Genomic DNA, 20,448 nt, shown 5'->3' on the forward strand with positions numbered 1-20,448 from the left:
AATGTATACTTCTGCGATAGTCAATTGAGCTTTAGCAAACTTTGTTCGCAGATTACAGTGCTGCATTAATTAAGAAGGTTACTATGAGCAACATTTAAAAATTAATTTATTTTCTGACCTCGGGCGTTTTTGGAGGTCAAGTGTGCCCTTAGTAGGGAGTATAAAATTCACCACATAAGTGCCATTGCTCCGTGACTACCTTATGTCCCTCGAGCCGTGCTTTGCAGGTCCCTCGGGCCACAAAAAAGCTCCAGAGATGACGGCACTTATCCAACAAAGACTACTTTTTGTACATGCTACATATTTTTCAATCACTTTTAAAAGTTATTCCCTTGATATCATAAGTTTCAATTTATTTTTCTTAATAAATATTAAATTCTCCATTATTTCTGACCAGGATGGTAATCTTTTTGTTGCTCATTAAGCACAGCGCTCTCATAGTTATTTTCTTATGTTAGTCATCAGCTATTCACGTATATGTAGCTATAGTCAACAATAAACGATACTCAGCTGACGAAATCCAAAATACTTGGATTATAACTTTAATACTTATCCAGTGTAGGTATGCAGCTTGCAGAGTGTGTCATAAACGATTTTAGCCAGTGAGTAGTGATATACTCAACAATAATTTCCATACCGCTAGTATAAACGATTTTTACATATATTTTGTGTGTATTTAAATTTTATATATAGTATAACGATTTCTACAAGCGTGGCTGTTGCATATTGTACCAAAGTCGCTGTATATCGTTTTCTATCTTCCTTGCCCTTTATTTCCCTAGATTCCTTAGATCAACAAACGCATAAGTGCTTACATTGAACGACAGAACTACTGCGCGTTAAATTTATATTAAACTAGGCAATACATAACTTTTTTTGGGTCGCGAACTTCACGCCAGATATAAAGGAGAATTGCTTACGCCACTTGGCAGGAAAATAGCACATTACTGTCCGCGTATCGTCCACCCTTGGCTTCGTCTTGAGTAGCAATATACACATCAGCAAAAATGTACATTTTTCTTACGTTGTGATGTAATATACCTTTTTTTTATTACTTACTCTTTGTCATTGTGCTATTTCTTCGGTTTTTTTTTTTTTTTTTTTGTTTTTTTTTTGTTTTTTTTGGCAATATGTGAAAAAATCGTAATTTACATGCATTCTCCAATAAAAATGTGTTTTATTATATATTTAACAAAAAAAAAAAAAAGAATAAGACATTAATAAACTATAGTAATGAGTTTTTTGGATTCTTAAAATAATAACTCTTTCAGGCACCATATTTCAAGAATTGTGTGTAAGGTAACCAGAAGAACTGTGATAATGAAACCTACGTAACTCTGTGATGCATTTTCACAGAATACTTCTTTAAATATTCTTATCGCATATAATAATAATTAATCTTATAATAATACTCTTTACTTGTAAACAAACAAAATTATCCTTTGATAACAATACATTTTATTAAAAAAACTTGCAGAACACTTCTAAATTTTTCAGGATTTTCTAACAACTCTTAAAGTTTAATTATAACGTTGATTGTACTTCGCTACTCTAAATTATTTAAATCTCACATACATACGTCAGTTTTATCCTGCACTACTTTCATAAGTAAAAGTTATTCATAAGATTTGTATACGAAAAAAAATTATGTACGTCGTTAGTACAGATTCTGATAAATGATTTAACAAAAACTCATAACTGCAGAAACCATCTCTAAGTTGGTGAAAAGCCACGAAAGTACTGTATTAATTTTACGGAAATACTAAACATAAGAAAAAGCATTTTCAATTGTGTATCATATTTATAAAATTATGGCCATTTCAGAATAGTGCTTACATACAATTAGTTAAGTGGTAAGCCATAAGTTTTTATGAAAACTTTCGTAAAATATTTTTAAGACATTCATTGATCACTTGGAATGTTACAGTCAACATTTTCTAATACAATTTCAAAAATAGAAAAAACAATTGAAACAAATAAATTAAGAAGATAATCTCTGTTATTATAATATGTTTTATACAAAACTTATAAGAAATTTCCATTTAGATGTTAATAAGCTATTAACATTCCCCGTTTCTTATAGTTGTTAGTATATGGAGAATTTGTGATACCCTTAAGAAATTGAATGCTATCTGATGAGCTTGTAAGAAAAAATACAAAATTGTACTATAGGGAGACATCTATGGAATTCAGTTAGGACTTTTGTGGAACATAGTAACAACATTTTTAGGAAATTCCTTTAAATACATTATTATCTAGTACCTTATGGTTTGATAAATTTTCAAGAAATTTTGTAAGGATGCAGTTTTTTTACTAAGATTTTTTTTTGTTGCATGTGAAATATTTAAATGGTATTTCTGCTATTCTTGTTGAAAATTGGTTGCAGCCTGATAGTTTTGTAACAAAGAAGTTAAGAAATATCTATTTTTCTTCGAAATTAATCTTACTAATATATGTAGCAAAGTTGCTACAACCGTTTTAATCGCTAACCGTGAAAACTACTGAACCGATTTTGCTAAGACTTTGCATACTGATACTTGATAATTCCGAAATGGTTTTCGCATAGTTTTTTTTTTTCATGAAAGTTCATAACGGTAGCGATAAATAAGCTTGAAGTTTTGCTAAAATAAACTAGCTTTGCACTTTAGTTCAGTAGGATTCGCTAAGTGGTGTCAAGAAGCCACCTGCAATCGAAGATAATGAAGAGTGGTTATAAGAAGCCCCATCGAGGTGTCAATTATTGTAGTCGTTCATCGGTTGTATGTCGTGCAGCTGGGCATCCCAGCAACCGATGATACTTTTCTTATATGGGCAAGCAAAATAAATCGGTTCTTATCCCAGATTACCAAGACAACCAAGTGCCACGAAAAAATAGGCGTTTGGAACGTCAACGTCTCCGGAAAAATACCGTGAGACGAGTCTAGCCAGAGCACAACCTGTTTTGACACTTGAGAGTCTTGTGGCGTTTTAACCATTTAACCTGGTGCCATCAGAGAATCTTCTACTTTTAATAAAAGCAAAGGAAGCCAGCCCTGAAGAGTAAGGGCAGCTCTAATGGCCTCCTTCTTACTGGTCATTCCAATGTCATACCAACAAAGAAGCCAGGCCCTCTTTCTCACCTATCAATGAGTAATTGGTTATCTGGAAAATGATCTGAAGACGAGATATTCTCTAATCAGTAGCATACCTCCCTCTAGTACGCTTGCCGTACACAGAGACTCCAAGAATAAGAGTCAAGCTACCATTAGCTGGATCTCTATCATCAAGAATAATAATAAGGAGTAACTGGAAATTTCACCACTGGCCCTTTTCAGGGCCATTATAAGTATTTACGCTCCCTACTTAACCATCAATCTCATCGGTTCTTTTACGGGCCACCTAACTTCAAACTACCTTGCGAACAAATGCCATTTTACCACCATTTCTGAAAAAAATTCGTCAACTACAAGACTATGAAAAGCCGGCCACTATTAAACCAAGTCAGTCACTCACTGGCAGAAATCACGAGTAAAGTTGTTCGTCACAAGGTGGGCAATCCTGGTAACTGATAACCCTATATTTTCTTTTTGATTCTCATCATTCAATCAGAAATCACCGATCTTCTGCAAGGTCTGCGCTGGGAGAACCTAACAGTTATGATGGAAAAATAAACTCGAGCCAATGGGACAGTCTTCAACAGGCAAGCATCACAAATTAATATCTCCACCTCAGATCACCATAACAACTGAATCCGCAAAAAAAGAAGGTGCTTTAGACACCAACGTCTCCAACGTTATACCAGAAGACATTGGAAAAGAGCTCTACAACTTGAGAAGCCCTGAAAGGGACCAATGCACTAGCGCTCAGTTACCCCCTCCATCGTACAGATGCACTTCTCCCTTCGCCGAAGCTGGAGCCAAGTCGATATAAGGGGGCGCTTCTGCGTTTTGCGGCAGTCGGTTTCTAACCACTGCGGCGTGCGGTCACCATTGGTCAGCTGGACCTACCGGCTAACTATCGGACCCTCACTTCTCAACCAGCGATACTCGGGAGCAATCTGACTAGGAAACTTTAAGAAATAAATGGCTACGGTCATTTACCAACACGACTTCTTCTCATTCACCTTGGCCTGTCCATTCTTCCTGGTGAAACCTTGCGCATCACAGTGGTGGAATTAGCAGCCACTCAGGATCTCAATACCGAAACCCTTTTCAAGTCTCTGGCAGCTACCCAAGATCTCGACGCCGGAACCTAATTAAGGTTGCTCTACTCCGGCACACCGGAGGAAGCCTCCAGAAAGCCTTACACTGCGTCCACGTTAAAGCTACCACGGAAAAAGAAGCGCTTGGAGAGACAGTGAACCTGGCGTAATACCAGGAGGTGACAGGTTAAGCCAGCCATACGTCTACGCAGTGTGGTTATTGCACCCACCAACACCCACCTTTGGGAACACCATCAGAGGGAACGCCCCACCCTGGAGGCACTTGGTTCGAACAGGACCTCCGTGGCGTCGTCCTCAGGTGCGTGTGCTCGTCAAGGGGGAGGCCCCTAAGATTTAGGAGAGCAAACAGGGAGGAGAAAGCCGACTTGACCCATACTACGCCCTCCTCCTGCACGCTCTCCACACTCTGAGATCCCTCGAGGCAGACCCAAGTTGCCCAAGGCACAGTTGCCTGAACTGAGGGATCCTTAAAGACTCCGTCAAGTGAGACGGAAGCTGCTTGCAAGACCTCTGACGATTTCCCGTGGGACCGTCATTTGGCCGTAGCCCGACGCTCCTAATTAACAATCGGCCCTTCTTAGAGCCATCAACAAGTTCGACGCACCAGAGGCTACCTTTCTGGCCTTACAAAGCCAGGGAACGATCGGCCACTAAGGCAGGTTCCACCGATTAACAAGGGGCAACCACTGGGGCAGGGTCTGCCCTTATCAAACTGGCTTCAAAGCCTTAAAGGTTGTAGTTTTTCTTCCGATCAGTGTGGTACTACAATAACAGGCCAGAGAAAATCACTCTAAGGTATAGTAGCAATTGTGTTAGCTAGAATCTTTAGTAAAAAAAAAGTTTACTCCAGAAGCTCATTGTTCCTTTTCAGGGTCATTGGACGTCAAACTAACTTACCAACAAATATATTACAACCTCATTAAGTAAAAAAAAATAGTCTTTAGAGCTCACAAAAGTTTTAACTATGCCAAAAAATAAAAGTAGTTGAATTGCAAAGCAAACTTCAAATGCATCCAATGAATACAGTTTCACGCGTCAAGAAAACGACGTTTAACATTTATCGAAATTAAAGCAGCATTAAAATTAATAAATAAATTATTTATTAAATGAGAGATAAGGTTTTAACTATAACCCTCATAGTTTTCTCTTGAATTTTCCAGATTCTTAAATAGGTCAAATATGTATTTGTATTTTTGTGGCGATAAAAATTATAGAGATTAGGCTTCAGCACTTTGTTGCTGTGGTAATAAAGTTGTGATATAAGAGAAGAGCTCTTTTCTTAATAACATATTTTCATACTTAAAAAGTAGCCCTGTTCATAGGTTATACGGAGGAAACTGCAAATCAACGGCTTTTTGGGGTCAACGATTATTTTGTGGCTGAAGCAGTGCAGAGTATTTTTCAGCAGTACTATATTTTTACAGCTTTTTACAGCTTTTTACTAAGCCAAATAGACTGTATGAATTCCGAATAAGTATGTTTGTAAATAGATGATTCTTGTTCTGAGAAGTGTCAGTAATCGATGTAGAATTTTTAACTGAAAACGTTTTACATTACATGTCAACTTACTACGGTGTTCCATTTAGTGGAAGGAGGACTGCTAGAAAGATACAATTAGAATTTTTGTAGAAATTCTGTTTAATGTAAGTTGTGAAATATATACTTATTTTATTGACTTTTTGGGTCATCTTAAGCACTTTATTTTTACGTCTTTCGTGAAATTGTGAAGTCATACTTAAACTGCTCAATACACAAGAAAACTAAACATTTTTTAAACAATTCTTAGTAATTGTAAGTATTGTTCCGTTTTTTTCTTGGAAACCTCCAAAAATATCACATTAATTATATGTGGTGGGGGTCACTGAAATTAAGATTTTGACATGGCTCTGATATTTTATACGAACCACTGACAAGTATAACACCACCAGAGATTTTTTCTTCAGGCAGTAGAAAGGTTTTTACTTGATCGTTATACTCGTAACAGAGGGTACTTGCAGTGACTGCCTTTCCTACTACAATCGTGACTGTCAACCGAGACTGTGTTCCACCTTAGATAAGTCTAGCACGTGCCCTATCTTTTCTTACTCTAGCACTTAAAAAGGCTATACGTTTTACTAACAAATTCGAAATCGCTTACTGGTACATTGGAAAATTCATGGAACTGTATAGCACTTTACTTTTTATGGGCAATTCTAATTGTGTTAAGTTTGTTGCTTATTTTATACGCGTTTGTCTTTATATTATAACATTATTCAATTTTTTCAGCTTTTTGTACCATTGGCACGGCATCAGTAATGAAACATACTGTGCTTACATTATTTAGGGACGTTTTACTTAAAACGAAGTTTAATACTGGGTTGTCATAAGACCAATTCTATTTAAGTCTGATAAGTAATGAGATATATAAAAAACCCAGAACTTTCTTGGTTAATAACTTCTATTTTCAAACTATGAGAAGCATTTGATATTCTATGCTCAACTATTAGCCAGTAGTTAATGGTGCCAATGTTAAAACACACTGCTCTAACTTGGTTCAAAAAATCTTTCAGGCCTACTTTGGACCTCCTATTCTTCTTCCTTTCTTTTTTAATCGCCTTTTTACCTTAAGAAGCAGAACTCTCAGATAGAACTGACAGCCAGGAGCTGTAAACGACTTTCTCTTTATCCATTAAGTTTAACGTTGCCTCAAGGCTTTTTTTTATAAATCCTCTGATTTTATTAGATGTGCTTATTAAGCTATCGGTCTTGCTATTTTCAAAGGTTTTTTTGATCAGTTTTATTTCAAGATCGCATGCCCAATTTCTTTATGTAAACAATCTGTTTTTTCCTAGTTTATCTTTTCTACGTTTCATATCTTTTAATTCCTATTCTTAGTCAAGGTATCACTAAAATCTACTTAGTTACTGTCAAAATCATTTAATTTTTTATCATTAGTTAATGTATCAATATCATCCATATTTTTTTTTGTACTCGTTTAATTTTTCATCTTTCGTTAAAGTATCGATGAAATCTATATCTCTTACTGAAGGTCCTCGAAATGTATTATTGTTTTAGAAACAAGTAAAATTGTTCCATATTCTTTTTGTATTAAATTAAATGACTGTAGTATGGATTTTTTCTACAATAATTCAGATTAAAGTAAAAAAAAAGGAAAAAAAAAAAATAAGAAAATAAAAAAAAAAAAAAAAAAAGACAACAAACCTGGGGGGATAAATGGGTCATGGGACCCACGGTAAGAACGAAGTTCTTTAAACATGACATAAGTGTAAAAAAACAATTTCTCAGGTAACAAGGGGGTCGCCAGACCCGTAGAAAGAACGAAGCTCTATAAACGTTAGTACTGCATTCATATAGTTCACTAAAAAAAAACTTGAAAAACGAATAAAAAAAAAAAATTTAAAAAATAGTTCAGTACTCACGATGGTTGAACTTCGTGAGTACTGTATTTATGCACGACGTCCTCACGATGTTCAACCATCGTGAGTACTGAACTATTTTTTTAATTTTTTTTTTTAATTCCTTTTTCAAGTTTTTGTTCAGTGAACTATATAAATGCAGTACTAACGTTTATAGAGCTTCGTTCTTTCTATGGGTCTGGCGACCCCCTTGTTACCTGAGAAATTGTTTTTTTACACTTATGTCATGTTTTATTTTATTTTTTTTCGTTTCTTGTTTTATTTTTTTTCATATTTCATTTTATTACACTTTTTTTCATTTGTTTCTTTATTGCTTGTTTTATTTTTTTTCATATTTTATTGAATTACATTTTTTTTAATTTTTTTGTATTTCCTGTACTTAATTTCTTTCTTATCTTCATATTTAATCTTTTTTTTTTAATCCCTTTTTTTTTCAAAAATCATTCTTTTTTTTTCATATTTAATTTCATTACTTTTTTTTAATTCTTTTGTATTTCCTTTATTTTAATAGTTTATTTATTTATAACAGTAATTATTAGCATTACTGTAATGCCAAAAAAAACCTCAGGTTTAATAAAAATCGGTCGGTATTTTATGCATCAAATGCATAAAATACAAATATTTAATGCGTAATAACGCGCCTTATTATATTGAATCTACATTACCATATTTAAGCTAATTAAATTTTTTTTTTTTTTTTTTTTTTTTTTTTCAGATGTATCATTTAGAAAAAAGATACATAATTTATCATGAATTAAATGTAGTATCAGTGAATGCATATAAAAATGGAATATTATAGTTACGAACCACACGATAAGTACAAGAAATCGAGTTTCCATAGTTGGCAGCGCTCGTAGTAGAGTGGGTAAGGTACAGAACTCACATGCAGGAGGTCGAAGGTTCAAATATCTATATTGGAAAATGTTTTTTTTTTTTTTTTTTTTTTTTTTAGAATTGTAAATAAAAAAAATTCAAAGTTTAAGAAAAATTGAAAAATTACTGTGGGAAAATAAAATTAAAATTTGTTCAAAAATTAATTGCTTGGGAGTGTGAAGGGGAATGGTGGGTAAAGGTGTGCAGAAGAGTAAGACGGCACGGTTGACAAATATACATATATAGTGAGGAGAGGGGAAGTGTGTAGAGAACAGTTGGTGAGGGGGATGGAGGATGGGGTAAGGAGGGAAACTGGAGAGGAAGAGATTTCTAATTAAAAAAAAAAAAATCTGTCGGTTTTAAAATTCCAGCCCCCCGAGTAACGCGACATAAAGAACTTCGTTCTAAAAAAGTTTCTTCAGAATTAACTAAACGCAGGTTCGTCCAAAAAAAAAAACACAAGCTAAGCGCACTCATTAGCTCAATGAATGTGTGCCTCTGATGAGACCAGTTGCGATAGATAACCTGAGCATGTGAATGCAACATGTTATCAATGATAAATCTTTTAGGGGAAAAAGCATTAGCGAAAAAAAAAAATCGTTTCTTACAATGCTTACGGGGGGTCCACTTTAATAGCTCACAAAGACGAAGGTCTCTACCCCTAACGGGCTTTTTATATTAGAAAGAAAACTCATTTATTGACGATAAACTGAGCCATACTATGTATAAAATTTTATTTAAATTAAGTTAAAAGTTTTGTGATGATAATGACAGTAGGATAACATACATTGCTGCACCAAGATCATATGTATAACTTACCATCTTCATCCACTTCAGAGATTATTTCTTGTAATGTTGACTCACTAAGTTCGTATCCTAACATGCTTAAAATAGTTCCAACCATATCAGTGCCAATACATCCTTTTTTTTCATGATCAAATGCATCAAATGCTTTCTTGAGAACTAAAACAGTAAATTTTGACGAGAGAAATATTAAAATTTTTTTTAATCGAGAATTGAATGTAACAAATTTTTAGTACGAAACTCTGTAGCGTATATCTGTTTAGATGACATAAGTATTTAACGTTTTTAAATACAATACACTTATTATTTGCCTTTAGATTTAATAAATATGTTGTTTTCGTAACACATTAATAAGTACCAATCTTAGTTAGGTACCTACATACAACTTAAATGTCATTTACTTTTGTTTCTTTCGTTACACATGACTCATGATAACCTAGTAATTTTAAAGTAACTGAAAAGTTAGAAAGGCAATAGTAAAAGTGTTTGACCTAACAAAAGACTTTCAGTGGCTACAATGTGGTAGTAAGTAGTCATTAGTAAGGTTTTAACTTATAAATAATACGCTCTTCTGCTATGGTATAGAGGTAGTGAGTTATGTTCAAGTTAGTATTAATAGTTAAGGTCATGAGTTTAAGTATATTTTTACTACTTGTATGAACTTATAGAGCTTGAGGTTCACTTTAAATCTAATAGATCATCAGAATTAAGCTATACATAAGTGTAACACGTAGTGAAAAGAAATAGAAGAAAAGTGTCTCATTCACGTGTTCATAGATACACCGGGAAAAAAGGCATGGCTACAAAGAAACAAATAGCTGGCCACATAAGCAAAACTTTTTAATTATTGTTAAGCAAACCTACCAAACATGTAGACTGAAGGGTAAGGTTTAATGATAAACAAAAAAATACTTCTCTAAATGACACGCAAACGACTACTACTTTTTATTTTATTTGAAAAAATATTACCTAAGGGAGTAAGAAATAATATAAATTAACTCTCATGGTCCATCGGAAATTTCTAATAAAGTAATAAAAGTGTACGTCATAGAAAAACTTTGAATATAATAATAACTAGAAATGAAAAGCGTTTTTATCAAAAAATGCTCGTTGTACCTTCTAATTGCCTTGAAAAATAATCGTATAAATAAACCACAAGTGGGGCAAGGTTAGCTGACAAGGTTATTAAGCTATTCAGATTCTACACATTATAGTAAAAATTTTCTTGAATAATTAATGCTAATTTTTGTTTTGAGACAAATTGATTTAACAATGGATCATCAAGATAGAGAGGAATATACTATAATGTAGTTAGTACGTAAATTCAATATACTATGAAATGGAGCTAAAGGGTGTCGTGGAAATAAGGGGTGGCACAGAGAAAACCAAAGGGTGTAATGAAAACAAGCGATGATTGAGGAGACCTGGGCAGGGATTGGTAAAATAATTTAACCAAATTTATTCACAGAGAAACTGAACAAATTATACTTTATGCAAAGTAAAGTTAAGCTAGAGCTGATGAAGGACTAAAAAACGATAACTTGGGTGGAGGTAAGATGAGGGCAGGAAGCATTAATTTCACTCAACAAAAATAACAGACATAAAAAGCTTACTTTATTGTGAATGGGCGTTGAAGGAATAGAGTAAGGCTAAGGAAAGACGATGGAAGGATCTGTAAAGTGACCTATAAAATTATTATACGAGATAAGTACATACTTGTACCATTTATTATACATGTTTATGTATATACATGCATGTGTGTGTGTGTGCGTGTGTGTTTAAAAGGGAGAGAGAGAGAAAGAGAGAAAGAGAGAAAGAAAAAGATACAGAGTGAGTAAACTCCACTTTAGTACTTAGGAGAAAGCTAGAAGGGAAGACTGTACAATAGGTGGAAAAAAATGTAATCAGCAACTATTTGTATCTATATATGTAAATGTTGCATGTTAGCTACAACCAGTTGAAATATTTAATTTGACTTTTTTGGTGGGAACTAAAATTAAGCCATAAAAAATTAGCATCCAATAAAATTGGTACGCAGAACTCTGTAATCTGCTTGGCAAAAGCGTTGTTAAAATAAGTAACGGTGATTTTAGAGATATGCAACGGAGTAAAATTGCACTGGTACAGTATACCAAAACTAAAAGCATTTAGTATGTCGGCTGGATTTTCTACTTCACCAACTTCTTAATTGTGAGAAATCATAGTTCATAACTAATTATCTGGCTGTTTAAACTCAAAATAAAGAAAAGAGCCCCAAAGGTGGCAGTTTCAGGAATGAATCAAGTCCAAATTCAATGCCATCCGTTGTGAATTCAGAGAGAAAAATTACATTTTCAGAGCATAAAAGAGTTTGTCAGTGTGCATAATCCGAAATGTATATTTTTTCAATAACTAAAGTATTGAATTATATGAAATTTGAAGATTGGCGTCCTAAACAAAGAGGTTAAAGCGACTCTTCTTATGGTTTTGCAATTATTGAGTTTAAAAATTTGATTTTTGTCGTAAACGGCATTACATAACCTATTACTCTGTATAATTTGAGTATTTTATTGTAAGTTTATATTTTGAACTGTATATTTTCAAAACTCATAAAAGAACCAGTATTTGTCTTTCCATTTCAGAAAGCTCCATCAAAATTTAAGATAATGTAATGCATAACTTAAAAAAAAAGCAACATTTCATATGATACACACTGATACACTCTTTTATGCTCAGGAAATGAAGTTTTTCTCTCTGAGTTTGCAACGGACTGTGGGAAATTTGGGCTTTATTGAATCCTCAAAATGCCACGAAGAAGAGGTTAGTAAAGAAGACACTCTGGTCGATTTACTGAATACCCTTAAATGCTACTATTTATCTATTAAGCATATTATATTTCCACATGGAAAAAACTATAATTTGGGAATTACGACAATGGCTTTGAAAGACAGGCATTAATTCACGCACAGTGGACTGTTTAGACTACGCGTGAGAGCTGGCATACATTACTTTGATAATGTCTACGTATGAGATGCCATGACCCAGAATCTATCCCACAACCGGTCGGTAGCACGTTATATTGAACGACGGGCTTATTTAGCACTGCGCATGGCTTATTATATAAATCTCGTAAAATAAGATCAGTACAGAGCGTATGCGTATGTTAAGGCAATAAAATAAAGTGCCATAATTGAACTTATAATGGAGTCATGTGATTTAAAAACATAAAAATAATTGAAAAGATTCGATCTCTTATTAACGATGAGATCACGCAAAGTACTTATAACGTTACTACTAAGCAATTAATTATTTATAAGTACACTGAATACTTGACAAAATGATTCATTTATTTATTTGTTAAGAAGATCAACGGGCTATTGAATTTATTCGCTAGCAGCTGAAACGAAAAATGAAGAATGCAGTGATAACAAGGTCAATGATTATTAATGCAAAATTTTTATTACTTTTTTTATTCATTGTCAAGTAGTCAATACAGCATTACAACTTTATAAATCACTTTTTTTTAAATATTTATTATTTGAAACCATATAACACAAATAAACAAACGAAGAGCGTCCAGTCTATTTGATACCTTATAATTTATCCATCGCAGATTTTTTACTCTTAAGTGCTCATTTTTCTACTGTAGCTAATAAGTGTATGAAAATTAAATCTTCTGACTTCAGGGTCAGCTAACGTTTTGGTTAAATACGGTGTCAGATAAAAATTTGATTAAAAAAGGTGACAGCTCAAATTTTCATCCAAGAAGGTGTCAGTTGAATTTTTAGTTAAAGAAGGTGTCAGTTTAGGATAATTTTTTTCTTATGTTTTGTACTGAAAGCACTGATTATAGCTCAATGCCTGTATTTTAGTCAAGTGTTAAAGACTTTTTATCAATTTATTATTATCTAAGTGCTATTTAGTATAAAATGCACTTTGTACCTAATCCCAAGAAGTTAATTTCAATTAACCCAACAAAGTTACTAGCATTTTAATAACATTATACGTATTTACTAAATAAAATAAGTACAATCAGCTTATCTCCAACAACCTAATGCGCTTAGTTGCCTGCAGTTTTACTTATTTTCAAATAATCAAAACCCCAAACAGCTAATCCTCAATGACCTAATCTGCTCGCTAGTCGACGTTTTTGTATATTTCTGAAAACTTTGCACACTTAGCTTTTCTCTAAAATTAAGAGAAAGTAAAACATCTAAGTACGTACATATTATGCTAAATATAAAATAAAACCTAATCAACAAAAACATACACAAGTTATGGTTAGGCTTCAGCACATACTATAAATGTATGAAAATGTTTGTTTCTAACAGATGTGTCGTGTGTTAGCTCAATTTTGGGATTTGGACCCAAAGGTTGTGAGTACCAGGACTCTTGTAATCAATTTTTTTTTGTATTTCGTAATTATATATATTAAAATATTTATATATTTATTCATAACTAAGTATAGGAAAGCTTGCGAGCATACAAGCTAACTCCAATATCCTAATATGCTTACGCAATACACTTTTACTGCCAGCACTACTGTTTATTCAATAAATAAACCAAATTTCAAGCAGCTTATACCAAATAACCTGATGCGCTCACTGTTCTGCTTGATTTTTTTAGTAAACAACCCACACCTCTAGCATGTAATCGCCAGTACCCCTAAACACCTATTTAACAGCATTTTTATTTATTTATGAAATATTCGACATTTTATCAGTTTAATTTTAAGTTACTCAAAGCACCCACTTGTGTGCCCTTATATTTTATCGACTATTTAACATTCTTTGAGCGTAGGCTGAGGCAAAGTCATCGAAAGCGTTTATTTAGCCGTGCTTTTAAGTATTTATTAATTAGGTCTTCAACCGTTTGAAAGCCTAATTCCAAGTTTTTGAAGCGCTGGCGAGTGTGTGCTTTTATGTATTACATAATTAAATTTATAGTTAATATTGTAATGCTCAAAATAATTATGATAATTAACATTCAAGAGAATTATAAAGCTTAGATGCATAAAAGCTAGCTCCAGTAACTCGATACGCTGGGTTTGCTCATGCTTAAATATATGTGTATATATATGTTTATTAATCATTATTTTAAGTAATCTTAGTCGAAAGTCAGCTTGAGATTTAGCTCAGAATATATTTATATAAATTTAGATCATAGCTTTAATTAAAACTGTGAAATTTGCATAAATTTTGAAAAAATAAATGTTTTTTAATCTTATTTTTTTGTAAATATGATAGCCAATAGTAGTATTATTATCCATCCAAGCACACCAAAACTAAGGACTTCAAGTAGTTTCAAACAAAAAAAAGTAGGTAAACATTTGTTTCTGAAAACAAAATTTTTTAAATATTTTCCGAAAATTTTTTAATCCTTCAGTTTTTAAGTTATCATCCACATGATAACAACTCTTACGACTGATATAACTTTATAAAAAATGAGATTAAATATCATTTTTTCTTTTCGCACAAAATTTGTAGTTATGAGCACCCACATTTTACAGCTAATGATAAGCTACATTTACAGGTACATTTTAGTTAATTATAGCTGTAAATCTAGGTCCTTATAGCTATAATTGAAGCTACAATTAAAAGCAGAATTTTTAGCTAATAATTTTTGACGACGTTGTTCGCTAGGCTCTTGCTGAATGTTGCTGTTGTATTGGTAAGGAAGTGAGTAAAAAAAGTTATACATTTAACTAAATTAAATAACAGAACTCACCATACTGTTTCAAAATTTTTAATTCTTGAAAAATGTATATGAAGACTTGTTTACGTGTAGAGATGCACACTACTAACGGTAAACTGGATATCCGATACTATTAGTAGTATAGATCTCAGAAATAGCTTACTTTTTCGCCACCGCTATTTATGCAGCATCTGTAGCAGATGAGCCCAGCTAATAGCTATGTTGCTGCCAGTGCTTAGCAAGCAGCTAAGTGCAGGGTCGTTGCTGGACATTTATTTTCGAGGCCGCCGCATCGCATGCGATTGCGTCTACATCCTCATCGGCATTTCATATGTGAGTATTCGTCATCCTGTCACTGCGGTTTACATTTCTACAACTGCTGCATAAGTTTTACGCTACATAAATGTAAACAACCCTCTTAATGGTTTTGTTTGTTTGGCTCTTGATGATCTCAATGACGTTGTTCGCTTGGCTCTTGACGACGGCGATGCTGGCTCTCGCTAATGCTGACGTTCTGCTGCCGTCAACTATTATGTTGCTCTCTGTTATTGCTACTGTTCTTGAAGATTACGATGAGGCTGGTTTTTCTGTTACCACGCTACTCTCACTGCAGATGTTTCTACTGATAAGAATGTTAGTTATTGAGTATGAGAAGTAATTAGTGGTTAATCATATTATATTTTCCTGTACTTATTATCAACAGAACCTCTAAGTCAGCTTCTTCTTAACCCACTCTTCCTAGTCCGGTTCCTACACCACTAAAAAAATAAAAGGAAGATTAAAAGGAAGATGAAGAAAAATAAAGGAGACGAAAAAAAAAGAGGAAGAAAATAAGATGAAAGTTACAAAGAGTGAGGAGAAAAATAAAGAGGAGGAAAAAAAATAGAAGGAGAAGAAGAGAAGAAAAAGAAGTATACTAATCGTACTCATCGCACATGGAAGCTGTTAGGAGATTTGACAATATTGTTAGTGAACAGATTAATCTTTTATCCTTTTTAAGTAAGATGTTTGTATAACTTTTTATATTTTTTTATCAAGTTTCAAGTTGTAAAGTATTTTTTTCATAAGTAAATCAAAAATGTAACATTTTTTTACAATCATGCAATCTTACAAATATATAAAGCAGTTGCTCGAACCGTTGTAATCGCTAACCACGAAAACTACTTAATTGATTTTGCTGACATTTTGCAGATAAATTCTTGATGATTCCGAAATGATTTTCGCATAGGTTTTCTTTAAATGAAGTTAATAACAACAGCGATAAGTAAGCTTAAAGTTTTGCTATAGTAAGCTAGCTTTGAGCTTTAGTTTAGTAGGATCTGCTAGGTAGCGTCAAGGTAGAATTGAAGCCACCACCAATCAAAGACAGTAAAGAGTGTTTATAAGATACCCCATGGAGTTAACGATTATCATAGTCAATCATCAGCACTACACCGAGAACATAGTAGTCCATCGTGCAGCTGAGAATTCCGGCTACCAATGACACTTTTTTTTCATGGGCAAGTAAAATAAATTGGTTTTTACCGGTTCTTTTCAGGGTCATCAAACATCAAACTACCTTACCAACAAATGTATTACAACTTTATAAAGTCGAAAAAAACTAGCCTTTAGGACTCACAAGAGGCTTAACTATGCCAAAAGTCACAAGAAGTCAAATTGGAAGAAAAACTTAAAATGCACCCTATGAATATAATTTAAGGCATCAAGAAAATAACGAAAGAATTTACTAAGTAAGACATCAGGTTTTTACTATAACCCTCATAGTAATCTCTTGAATTTTCCAAAATTTTAAATAGGTAAATGTGTCTTTGTATTTTTGTTGTGATAATAAACGTAGAGGTTAAGCTCCAGGACTTTGTTCCTCTGGTTTATAGTTGTGAGATAAGAGAAAAAAATTTTTTAATTATATAATTTTTGTGAGCTTTGAATTTTCACAGCTTTAAAAAATAGTGCTGTTCATAGATTATACGAGAGAAACTGCAAAGTAACGGCCTTTTAAGGCTAACGATAACTTTATGGCATAAGAAATGCATGGTACTTTTAAACGTGATCATATTTTTTTTCATTTTTTACAGCTTCTTACTTGAGCAAATAAACTGTATGCATTCCGAACAAATATGTTTTTAATAAGTAGAATTTTCTTCTATGAAGTGTCAGGAATAGATGTAAAATCTTTAACTGAGAACGTTTCACATTACATTCAACTCACTACGGTTGTCCATTCTGTAAGTTTCGGGCGAAGCCAAGACGGGGAGGCCGTTAGTGTATTATATGTCCTCTAATTGTATGATATGAAAGAAGCGTAAGGAAAAAAATTAAGGAGAAGAAGAATAAATGGTCGTTTTTGACAAGTCAAGGCTATGGATAGACCCCTTACTACTTATTTTTCTTTGTATAAATATCCTAGTAAAATAAAAAAAGTTCTTAGAAAGTAAAGTGATTTTTTAAAGTTCTGATAATCTTAAGTGTGGTTATTTCAGCAAGAATAACTATAAAATGATGCATGTTAATTTTGTAAAGTGTTTATGGATACTGATTTTACTACACGTGACTATTTTTTTATACATTTCTTTGTATACTTTTAAATGTTAATAAATGATGTGAAAAAGAAGGTAGGGGAAAAAATACAATAAGAAGTTGTTTTTCACGAGTGGAGGTGTTGGTTAGTACCTCCACAGCTTCTTTTTATTATCAATAATTTAATTGAAATTCTCTTTAACTGCATATACTTATATTCTCTTAACATATTATCTTATTAAGAGCATAGAGAAAACATGTGGTAAGTGTGAGGAGGTCCGTGCGTCCATGCTGTCGGTGCAAGATAGAGTTGCAAGATGTAGTTGCATACCTATGTATACTGCACGTGCATGTATTTACCTATTTTAAATAAGACCGTTAAGATGATGAGGAGTAAATAGTATGTACGGGTAAGTGAAATAAAGATGTACATTTTAAAGCGAATATCCTCACCTTTAACCTTACCATCAGTAGCATAAATCTTTGTATATGAATAAAAACAATTATTTTACTTATTCTGCCGTTTTTTGAAATCCTAGAAAACTTGAGTTTTTTTGTTACAGAAAACGTATTAATGTTAAAAGTAATAGGAAGAGAAGTAGTAGGGCCTCCAGCTGTCACCCCCACTCGTGAAAAGCAGCCTCTTATTCGTTTTTTCTCCCGTACCTTCTCTTTCCATAATTGAGTTTATTTTTAAAATATACATCAACCCAAGTAATTATTAAACATTAGCTGTGTCTTCGCCCTTAAGTATTGATGATGCTGATGATGGTAATAATTTAAAAATTACCAAGCCAGTTTTTTTAAATAATACTATTCTTCTTTCCGCAAACTAGATTCTTTGTAAAAGAATGATTATTGCAAAAGATGTTTATATTGTCTAGACTTTTAAGCGAAGGACATCCCATATCATCTTTGTTGTATATAGCTCTACAGTAAGTATATTGTGTTTTTATTATATTATGAGATACTATAAATGATTGAACATTTACTCATACTTACTTGTCATATGAAATTTCTTGAAGCCTATTTTTTTTAAGCGTTTCAAAGAAATTTTCCTAGCGTTTTTCAAAGAGAATCGTAGAGTATGAGAAACTTTGCTATAAGACATGTAGACAGAGTTTTAGGGAATCCCATGATTGGTACCACGTTAGTTAAACGACAGCGTTGACCACTTGCAAGGTGCAAAAAAGTGGTGAACTATAGGTACATCATCTTCTTGAACTGCTATGATTGCTGCCTCTTTCAGGATGAACATGTTGGAGGACCTCCTGAAGCCTTGCAGGTCGATAACGTAGTCCATCTTCCTTTAAAACTTCCTTGTCGTTTGGTGCTTAAGCTGCTCTTCTTCCTGGTGACCCCTTCTGTTCGACGACTTGCCGACGAATGACCTCTCTGCGACTAGCAGCCTCCTTGTTTAAAAATTTTGGAAAACCCCCAACTTTTCTACTCACATATACGTGCACACATTTTGTGCGTCTAGCTAGAGGAAACACAAGGTGACGTTGAGCATCAGAGCGATTATTCTTCGCTTAGAGTCGAAGCAGAGCACATCGGTAGCAGCAGCAGCAGCAGTCCATGGCCCTCCCACTCAAGCAAGAGCGAATATTAAGTGTGATTAAGCAGAAGAGCAGTCGTTCTTCGTTCAGTGTAGCTACTGGATGAGCCTACCTGAAGAAAAGCAGCATCAGCAGAGTCAACAACGTTTAGTATGCTTGCGCAGCTGTTTACAGCTTTCCCACTCCAGTAAGAGCAGATATAAAGTGTGGTTGAGCAGAAGAGCAGTCATTCTTCACTTGGAGTCAAAGCTAAGCACATCACCAGCAGCAGCAGAGTAAACAAATAGAAGGCAGCTTCGGGCACCAAAGTCTATACTCATCGCTTATGTATATGGTGTTTTTATGTATATATTTTGGAAGTCGACTTGAAGTATCTTTAAAGCTTACATGGTGATCACAAAGACTCACTTTTATGTCCTGAACATATGTCATTACCTGGTACGAAGCAAAAAAAACGGATGACTACGTTATATTATAAGAAGCATTATATCATACACTATCGAGCTTTAAAGCAATCTTTGCAACATGGATTAATCTTACGTAAAATACATACAGCATTAAAATTCAATCAAAGAGCTTGGTAAGAGCTTAACGTCGATTTGAATACTGAAAAGAACAAGAATGCTATAAATAAGTTTGAAAAACTTTTCTTTAAGCTATTGATAAACGTGGTTTATGGCCAGACATTTAAAAACAAGCAGTAAAAAGTTAATGTGGAGCTTGCTACTAAATAGTACGGGCGCTACAGTGCAAAGATCCTTATTGCTTAACCAAACTTTCACAGCCACACAATATTTGCTGAAAATCTTGTAGCTATACAACTCACACGAACAGATATCATAATTAGAAAGCCTATTTACGTTGGAATCAGTGTACTTGATATATCGAGAACACTGACACATGACTTTCATTATACCTATATGAAGCAGCGTTTTGCAGGTGATTGCAAGTTATTATATACAGACACTTATAGTTTGATTTATGAAATTAAAGATGAAGACATTTATAAAATTATGTATAAAGATATCGATGAGTTTAATACATCAGATTATGCAAACAAAAATCGTTTTAACTTACCTCAAAGAAATAAGAAAGTAGTTGGGCTCATGAAGGATGAGTTTTGTAGCAAAGTTATGCTTGAATTTATCGGTCTTCATAGTAAAATGTATCGTATTCGTGTGCAAGACGATAAGTTAATAAAAAAAACAAAAGGTGTAAAAACATCTGTTGTCAAAACAAAAATAAGTTTTGAAGACTATGGAGATTGTTTACTTAACAAATCTGAAATTACGTGTGTGAAAAATCTTATACGTTCTAAGCACCATAACGTTCACACTGAAAAACAGAAAAAAAGTTTCTAGTCAGAAAGATAATAAGTGCCATCTGCTGCCCAACTCAACAGATA

At 33.4% G+C, this 20,448-nt stretch overlaps 1 protein-coding gene across 2 annotated transcripts in view; it reads right to left on the minus strand.

Annotated features, from left to right (window-relative positions):
- LOC149375315 (troponin C, isoallergen Bla g 6.0101-like) overlaps positions 1–20,448 on the minus strand; it is a 389,315-nt gene that overhangs the window by 173,038 nt on the left and 195,829 nt on the right. For both annotated transcript variants that reach the window (XM_089589266.1, XM_089589265.1), the window contains exon 3: positions 9,310–9,453. In XM_089589266.1, the coding sequence (XP_089445392.1) occupies positions 9,310–9,453 (144 nt within the window). The remainder of the gene's footprint in view (positions 1–9,309; positions 9,454–20,448) is intronic.

The sequence above is a fragment of the Copidosoma floridanum genome, unplaced genomic scaffold (assembly GCF_036245765.1).
Source record: "Copidosoma floridanum isolate Cflo_tuat_1 unplaced genomic scaffold, Cflo_Japanese_pri ptg000008l, whole genome shotgun sequence".
Lineage (NCBI taxonomy): Eukaryota > Metazoa > Arthropoda > Insecta > Hymenoptera > Encyrtidae > Copidosoma > Copidosoma floridanum.